Below are 8,722 nucleotides of genomic sequence, written 5' to 3'. Positions count from 1 at the left end.
ACAGAAACAGACACTGTGGGAGCCAGACTTCCATAATACAAACTTATTCTTGCACAAATCTACAGCTTTTAAACAGTAAAATGAAAGGCCCAGTGTCGCCTAGAAAGAGGACTTGAAGCAGCACGTGGGAAGTAGAGTGGCTCTGGTCGTCAGGGCATGCGGTTACCGGCTCTGCTCAACTGTAAGACACACACGGGGGACGGGGGAAGCCAGTGAGGAGGGGGCGTGGGGACAGAAGGCCCCACCACTGTCCCCCACCTCCCCCGGCACCCCAGCCCTGTCTGAGCCACTTACTGTATGTGGAGATGTCAATTTCTTCTGGAAGCTCTGCCACATTCACTTCAAACCGGTCCTGGACATCATTGAGGATTTTGGCATCGTTCTCGTCAGACACGAAAGTAACGGCCAGGCCTTTGGTACCGAAGCGACCCGCACGGGCCACCTGCAGGGAGACAGGAGCAAGGGTCAGGCTGAGAACAGACAGAGGTCCCCATCCAACACCAACCCTGAGAAAGGGGCAGGAGGGGAAGGGACACCCCCATGGGCCACTCACACGGTGGAGGTAAGTGTCCGAGTCCTCAGGCATGTCATAATTGAAGACGATGTTGACGCGCTCAATGTCCATGCCTCGGCCGAACAGATTGGTGGCGACAAGGATCCGCCGCTGGAAGTCCTTGAACTGCTGATAGCGCGACAGGCTAGGTGCGAGAAGAACAAGGGGTGGCCATCAGATACGGGGACCCTGGGTGGCATCCCCTCCACGGGGCCTGCCAGGGGCTGAGGGCGGCCCACACTCACCGCTCTTCCTGGGCCATGCCCCTGTGGATGGCAATAGCTGGGAAGTTCTGTTCTACCAGGAGCTGGGCCAAGGCCATGCAGCGCTGCACTGACTTCACAAAGATCACAACCTGCGAGGGAGGGAGGGGCAGACCTGGGTCAGGGCCAGAGTCCCTCCCCGAGGCGGGGAACCCCAGCACAGGCCACAGGAGTGCAGAAGCATCACCTGGTTAAACTCCAACACATCCAGGAGGTCGAAGAGCTTGCGGTTCTTCTCACTGTCCTTGAGTTTCACATAGTACTGCTGTAGCCCGTGCAGCGTGAGCTTGGTCTCGTCGTCCACAAACACCTCCATGGGCTGTGCAGGGAGGAGAGCAGGAAGAGCCAGGCGGGGCTTACTTCTGGGCCTTCTGCCTGCCCAGAACCTTCCAAAAGTGACTCCGTGGCTGCAATACTTCAAAGAGGCCTCTGTACCCCCAATACTTGTCTCCCAATAGCTGGATCTAAGGTCCGGCCCGGTTCAGGTGTAGACCAAGCTCTCAGCTCCCAGTTTGACAAGAGAGGAAGAGGCTCCGCCGGCCTTCCAGCATGCTTGTGCCATGAGGGCAGCGTGGATGTTGGCGAGCGGCAAGAGCCTGCACCCTCGGAGGCTGAAGCTACCGCACTGAGCTCTCCGCCATTACTCACATCTTGCATGAACTTCCTGCACACAGGTCGGATCTCCTTGCTCAAGGTGGCGCTGAACATCATGCACTGCTTCTCGTGGGGGGTCAGGCGGAAGATTTCCTGCACGTCCCGCCGCATATCTGGCAAGAAATGGGGCGTGAGCGCCTGCCAGACCATGACGCCCACCCAAGACTGGATCCAGTCCCTCCCAACCTGTGCCAGGGAGCCGCTGGCCCCATGACAAGGGCGGTGTGAGTGCAGACTGGCCGGAGGGGGGGAGCCCCAGGTGCCTGAGGGCCCGGACTTAGGGTAATAAGCACAGGCGCGGGAGGAGCGGCAATCCACTTACACGCTGCCAGAGCGGAGCAGCCGTGCCAGCGCACCTCCAGCCACGCTTCAGGGTGGGGAGCCTGAGGCAGAGATAGCCGCTGGAGTGAGAGCTGCAGCCGCTTCCCAGGCACAAGCCCCAGTTCCCACCAGCCCTGTCAGGGCTCCCTGAGCGCAGGCGGGGGCCTAGAGCTAAACCAGCAGGTGGCAAGGCCACAGTCCTCGGCTAACATGGACATGTGCCCAGACACGGCTTATCTTGGGCCATGTGGTCCCACTCCAAGATCTAGCTCTGAAGCCGCAGTTCACTCTGCCAAATGCCAGGATTTGCCCGCAAATCTGTTTCCAGGAGACCTGACTGCTGGCCACCCACACGACCCCACTCTGGGGAAACCTCTGGCCTGCCCTGTCAGGGCCTGGCTCTGAAGTCTGGGGGATGCTGCGAGGGGCCTCCACAGCCCGCAGACCCGGCGCAGACACTCACCCAGCTGCTCCAGCATCTTGTCGCACTCATCCAACACGAAGTGCTTCACATTCCTCAGGTTGAGGCTCCTATTGCGCACAAGTGCCAGGATCCGGCCCGGTGTCCCCACCACCACGTGGGGACAGTTTCTCTTCAACACCTCCTCATCTTTCTTGATGGACAGGCCCCCAAAGAACACAGACACCTATGTGGGCAGAAAGCTGCCGTCAACCATCTGGTGGCCAAAAGCTCACACCCAACTCCAGTGACTGCGGCCACGCAGTTCATGACCCTGCAAAGCCCCCACCGACACGCCAGACCTGGTGCCTGGGGACAGGAGAGGCCTCAGAGCCTGGCCCCAGCTCCACTGAAAAGCAGCCCCAGGACTGAGACTGGCACAGGCCTCTGGGGGCCATTCATAATTCATCAGGCTTTTAAGGAGTGTAAACCACCACAGACCTCAAAGGCAGCCACTGCAGCCAAGCCTGGTTAATGCCGGCTGGGCCAGCACCACGGCCAGCAAGGCTACAGAGGGTCACGTGACGCCCCACTCGGTCTGGGGACTCACCTTGACGCTGGGCATGTATTTGGAGAAGCGCTCATACTCCTTGCTGATCTGGAAGGCCAGCTCTCGAGTGTGGCACATCACTAGGACTGTCACCTGTGGGGCAGGTGGGGCACAGACCCTTAAGGCAATGTCCGAAGTCCTCCCCTGGCCAGAGCCCACCCTGGTGCTGGTCCCCTGGAAGGTCCAGTCCACGTGGCCCCAGCTTCTCCCAGTCTATCAGCTGCTGCTCACTCCCTGTATATTCTTATTTTTTCCCTAGCAGGTAATAAGGCTTACTGTTGTTTTTGTTTAGTCCCTCAGTCATGTCTGACTCTTTGACCCAATGGACTGTAGCCCATCAGGCTCCTCTGTCCATGGTTGCCATTTCCTCCTCTAAGGGATCTTCCTAACCCAGGGACTCAACCTGCATCTCCTGCACTGGAGCCACCAGGAAAGCCCTCCCTACGTCTCCTTATAGCTACTCAGGTGTGTCCCCCTAGGCCAGGGAGACCCCTAGCTGGTGACACCCTCCACGCTAACAGCTTCCCGAGCCTGCCCTCTGGCTGGCCTATGACCACCAGGGGAAGGCTACCACACCTTCCTGGCCCACAATGCCAAGGACTGAGACAACACCATGGCCTCCCATGAAACCTTCCCTCCGAGACCACCCATCCTAAGGTCAGTAACAAGGGCTCATGCACCCACACACCACCCAGGGAGGTGTGCCCCAGCATGTCAAGAACAGAACACCTGCAAGGACCGCAATTATCCCCTCCAAGTAGTGAACTACAACATTCAAGGCATGAGAAGACAATTGTGTTCTGTCGGCAATAAAAGCAGTAACAAAACCGTGTTCGGTGTAAGACCACCTTCCTAAAAAAAAAAAAAAAAAAAAGACCACCTTCCTGTATGTGAACGATCCAGAAAAGCACATTGGAAATAACAGCCATCTTGCCGGGTGGTCAGAATGGGCACTTTTCAGTTTTTCCTCTTGGCTTATCATTTTGGGGGTGATACTGGTAACAACTAAGTGTGTGTGTGCTAAGTTGCTCACTTGCATCTGACTCTTTGTGACGCCATGGACTGTAGCCTGTGAGGTTCCTCTGTTCATGAGATTTTCCAAGCAAGAATACTAGAGTGGGTTGCCATCTCCTACTCCAGTAGAACTAATTACCGTAGTTAATTTTAAAAGTCCACAAAGAGGATGCAGGAACAAGGATTTTTAACAAGACGACCCATGATTCCTGCTGCATCAGGAAGCTGGGGCCTAGCAGGGAGGGTGTCCACCCACCTGTCCGTTGACGGGCTCGATCTGCTGCAGAGTGGCCAACACAAAAACTGCTGTCTTGCCCATCCCTGACTTGGCCTGGCACAAGATGTCCATGCCCAGGATGGCTTGTGGAATACACTCGTGCTGGACTGAGGGAAGAGAGCACATGAGCTATCAGAAACTGGACGGACGTTCCCTCTGTGCAGGCCCCTCACCTGAGGGGACCACGCTGAAGCAGTGAGGAGAGCCGAGGAAGGGAGGACCCAGGGATGCGTACCCTCTGATGGATGCTCAAAGCCACAGTCCACTATGGCCCTCAGGAGCTCCGGCTTCAACAGAAAGTCCCGGAAGCCAGAGCTGTGGATGGAAACATAGGAACCCTTAACGTCTTTCTTGGGGGGAGGTGGAGCGCTCTCTGGAGGTGCCTGGGGCTCTTCATCTTCCTCATAATCCAGAAGCTCGTTTTCCACATCCTGTTCCGCCATGCTGCTGCGAACAGAGGAGGGGGAACAGGGCTCAGAGAAGCAATAATGGTGACTGACGCAGGCGGGAAAATTCCCAGAGTGAGGGGGAAGAGGGAGCCGGCTGCACAGAAGCTGTGAGCTGCAGACACAAGTCCAAGGTGGGTGAGGTCCTGGGGTCAGGTCTGGCCGCCCAGCCACTGAAGCCAAGACTGGACATCATTCTCTGATTTCTCTTTAACTCACCTCCACCACTGACTCCAACAGCAGGTCCCACTACTCTACCTGTGTAGCACTTCCCAGCTTCCACCTGTTGTTCCCACATCTCCACCACCCTCCATCAAGCTGCCTCACCTCTACTGGGACCCTTCAGGCCACAACCACAGGTGCACCAAGTGAAACCCCAATTCCTTTCCAATTGCAACCTCCCTCTCTGGCCCCTGCTCACCCCATTCCATGCCACCCCCAGCCTCATTTGGCTGCTGATACTCACTGAGCCTCTACCCCAGCCCCACAGGCATGGCTCTGCTGCATTACTTCTGGTCTCTGAACAAATAAATGCCTCCTTCTCAGCTTCAAAGTCTCAGCTCTACTGAATAGCCTCAGACCACCTAGTCTCAAGGACTCCCCTCCCCCTTCACTCCCCAAGGACCCCACCCTGAGCCTGGAGATGCAACTGCCAGGATGCTGGAGAGATGGGAGCTTGTGAGCTCGCCAGTGTCTACCCAGCCCCAGCTGCTCCTGCTATTTGTGGTTTGCACAAGGGAATAATTAAGTGCTCTCATGAAAAGACCTCCCATTGGGCCTGGAGCCAGTAAGAATACAGCCAAGATGGTAAAAAGAATTAATACAAAGTGCGATCACTTCCTGGCTTCATTTAATTCCGACACACAGAGCACCTAGTGGGTGCAGGCTACAAGGGACCCAAACATGAGAATACTGTCTTTTGTCCTCCCTGTTGCACCCCAGCCTCCAGTCAAGGGGGTGGTTGTTGCTGTCATTTAGTTGCTAAGTCGTTTCCCTTTGTAACCACATGAACTGTAGCCGGCCAGGTTCCTCTGTCCATGGGATTTCCCAGGCAAGAATACTAGAGTGGGTTGCCAAGCCCTCTACTAGGGGATCTTCCCGACACAGGGACTGAACCCACGTCTCCCGCATTGGGAGGCGGGTTCTTTACCATTCAGCCATAAGGGAAGCCCAGTGTAGGGGGTGGAAGTGCTAAAAACAGTCCCTCTTCCTGAGATGGATTTTGATGGTCCCAGGCCCAGTTTGTGGCCCTTTTGCCACTCATCCTCTGTGAGTATGCAGCCCCAGGGCCTTAACCACCTCTGTGCAGCCTCTCTATGGACAACCTCTCCCCTCAACCCGCATCTGAGAAAAGGCAACTCCATTCTCTGAACTGTTCTGTCTTTTCTCTTTTCCTGTCCCTCCAGCCAATAAAGTCAAGCAGGTCAATCAGGCCACTTCTCACCCCTGCTACGTCACTGGTTCTCAGGCTGTCATCACCTTTCTTTTTAGATTAGAGCAGCTTTATGGACACATTCACATGTCATACAAGGCACTGTTTAAAAGGTACATTTTATTGGTTTCTTGTGCAGTCACAAATACTTTCAACTGCTGCCACAATCATCTTTAGCACACATTTCCTCATGTCAATAAGATTGAATCCTTTAGGCTACCATTCTGTGTCCCCCAACTCCCTTTGGCAATCACTAATCTACTTTCTTTTTATGAATTTGCCTATTTGGAACATTTCATATAATGGAATCATACAACATGTGACAGTCTGACGTCTTTTACTCACGTTATTTTTCAAGGTTCTTCTACATTGTGGCCGTGTATCAGTACACCATTCCTTTTTGTGGCTGATAAATATTCCTTTTTACTGGAATACTACAGTTTGTTTTAGCCATTGTCAACTGATAGGCACTTGGGCACTGTCACCTCTTGCCTGGATTATGTCAAAAGCCACCTTGTTGGGCTCCTTGCTTTCCATCTCCCACTCCCCCTTCAATGCCGCTCAGCTGCTGAAGGGAGCCTAAAAAAGCTAAGTCAGAGAAAGCCACTCCTCTGCTCAACACCGGTCCACAGGATCCCACTGTGTTCAGAGTAAACCAGAGTCCTCACCACAGCCTATCAAGCCCGGCACAACCTGACTCCCTCTACATGCAGTGTGTCACCCCCGTCACCCTCACACACAGGCCTTGCTGCTGAGCCTCAAACATGCCTCAGCACCTTTCAACTTGTTTTCCCCACTTTTTTCAGACCTCTGTTGTTTCAAAAAGGCATTTCCCATTGTTTAGTCACCTTGTCGTTTCCAACTCTTATTGACACCATGGACTGTAGCCCACCAGGCTCCTCTGTCCATGGGATTTTTCAGGCAAAAATACTGGAGTGAATTGCCATTTTCTCCTCCAGGGTATGTTCCTGACCCATGGATCAAACCCCCATCTCTGTGTCTCCTGCACTGCAGGCAGATTCTTTACCCACTGAACATCAGGGAAGCTGTTCTGTTGTTCCAAAAAGGCATATTCTAAAGTTGGGTCCAACTAAAAAAACACCCCCTCCAGTCATGCCAGCCCAGCACCCAGAACAGGACCTAGTACATAACAGGTAAGCACTCAAGAGCAAATGGCTGAATGAATGGAATCAGAATCGGGGCCTCAAGGCAGAGTTTAGGGGCTAAGCAAGTATCCTTATTGGATTCTTGAAAGAGGCAATCCAAGTACTGAGGATTCCTACTGGTGAAAACAAGAAGGCTCACTTCAAGCATCAAAGAGGAAAAAAGGTGCCAGCAAAGGGCAGTCCAGAAACCACTAGTCCAAACCCTTTCAGGGGTTGGAAAGAACTGGCTGCTTGAAGCAAGAGGCAGAAAACCAAGATGGTTAGGCCCAGAGCATTCATACTTAATTCGCTGAACAATAAGAAATCGCTGATTAGGTTTTTAGTTGTGACTCAATCAGGATTTGCTCAAGACCGAGTTACTCCAGAGAAGATGGACTAAGTTAAGGGACCAGCAGCAGGGAAAACCAGACACCAAATGAAAGGGGGTTAACCACGGTGGGAGTGTTGTTAAAGAGAGAAAAGAGGATGGATCACCCTACAGAGGAGGACCAACCCTTGGGGGAGCCTTGGACATAAAAACAGGCAGCGTTGTCTACTCTGGGCTTCAAATCCGGAAAGAGATGTGCATTCCAAAAATTAGGAGAAGAGTTCGAAGAAACTCTTTTTGTTTTAATGGGGAGACAAATTTAATGACAGACTAGGCTTGACACACAAAAATTTCTAGGGACTGGCTAGGGAGAACCTAAAAATCAAAACAAATTAGATCAGGAAAGGATTTGGCGCTGTTTGCTCCACCCAGAGGTGGTGGCAGAGGCCCCAGGAGCTGATCAACTTGAAAGCTTACAGATGACTAAGTAACAACTCAGACCCTTTCGCGTACCCTTTTCACCCTGAAGTGCCCCCAAAGAGAATTTTCATTTAAGACTTTGTTCCTTACTGGAACATCATTTTTTTGCCCTAAATCTCTGGAACTACGAATCCACCCCCTGAAACGCAAAGCAAGAACGGAGGAAGAGTCTTTCGATCTTGAAGATCGTCACGTCTACAAGCTCCGGCTTCGCGCTCCGCGGCCCCAGACCCCCGGGTCGCCTCCTGACCCTTCCCCAAATCGCCTCGGGCTTCCAAGAACAGGCAGACTCTGCCCCAAGGTGGGGTTCAGCCTGCAGGCGGCCATGACAGCCCCTCCCGGAAGCGGACTCGTACCCGCGTTCCAACGGCCGGTCTACCCCTCGCGCATGCGCCCTAACGCCCAACGGCCGCCAACGCGCGCTCGGGACACCCCAACCGCCCCGCCTCCCCTTGTCTCGCGCCCGGACTCCTTCCCTCAACCCCTGGCGTCTCTTATCTCCCGCTCGCCCGCAGATCCGACGTCTCCGCACCGCGGCCCCGCGCCTGGGCCAGCTGCTCACCTGATTCCTCGTTCGCTTCCCCGTGCTGCGAAGAGAGCCACCCGACTCCGGTTACCGTTCTCGAGCCCCGACACGCGCTGTTGCGCTTCCTGTCTCCTGCGTCCGACTGAGGCTCAGCTCACTGGACCGCTCGCTTTTCATTCAAGAGAGGCGGAAGCGATTATTGGATTTTGCGGAAGGTGTCTGGAGGCTATTGGTGGAGAGGGGAAAGGGGCGTGCCTCATACGTCCGATTCAT

General features: G+C 54.2%; 1 protein-coding gene across 3 annotated transcripts; it reads right to left on the bottom strand.

Annotated features, from left to right (window-relative positions):
* Positions 1 to 28: 28 nt before the first annotated feature.
* On the bottom strand, positions 29 to 8,593 carry DDX39A (DExD-box helicase 39A). 3 transcript variants are annotated; one of them, XM_015471952.2, is made up of 11 exons: positions 8,486 to 8,593; positions 4,328 to 4,536; positions 4,072 to 4,199; positions 2,802 to 2,894; positions 2,255 to 2,438; positions 1,465 to 1,583; positions 1,004 to 1,135; positions 799 to 908; positions 554 to 698; positions 295 to 442; positions 29 to 179 (listed from the first exon to the last, which is right to left on the bottom strand). In XM_015471952.2, exons 2-11 carry the CDS (start codon positions 4,533 to 4,535, stop codon positions 163 to 165), a joined length of 1,284 nt encoding a protein of 427 aa, XP_015327438.1. In that variant the 5' UTR covers position 4,536; positions 8,486 to 8,593; the 3' UTR covers positions 29 to 162. The 3 variants fall into 3 exon arrangements, with proteins under 3 accessions (XP_015327438.1, XP_059744358.1, NP_001029924.1); NM_001034752.1 differs by having other exon boundaries at positions 31 to 179; positions 4,328 to 4,539; positions 8,486 to 8,581; XM_059888375.1 differs by having other exon boundaries at positions 295 to 698; positions 4,328 to 4,539.
* Between the last annotated feature and the right edge of the window lie 129 nt (positions 8,594 to 8,722).

The sequence above is a fragment of the Bos taurus genome, chromosome 7 (genome assembly GCF_002263795.3).
Source record: "Bos taurus isolate L1 Dominette 01449 registration number 42190680 breed Hereford chromosome 7, ARS-UCD2.0, whole genome shotgun sequence".
Lineage (NCBI taxonomy): Eukaryota > Metazoa > Chordata > Mammalia > Artiodactyla > Bovidae > Bos > Bos taurus.
This window is presented reverse-complemented; position numbering and strand designations above follow the sequence as displayed.

Bases quoted from the DNA above. Each gene is read 5' to 3' on its own strand.
- DDX39A (XM_059888375.1), bottom strand. From the start codon at position 4,535: ATGGCGGAACAGGATGTGGAAAACGAGCTTCTGGATTATGAGGAAGAT. The intron at 2,895-4,071 runs GTGGGTGGACAC...CCTGCCCCACAG, and splicing joins TCGAGCCCGTCAACGGACAG to GTGACAGTCCTAGTGATGTG. The intron at 2,439-2,801 runs GTGAGTCCCCAG...CTGCCCACATAG, and splicing joins AATACATGCCCAGCGTCAAG to GTGTCTGTGTTCTTTGGGGG.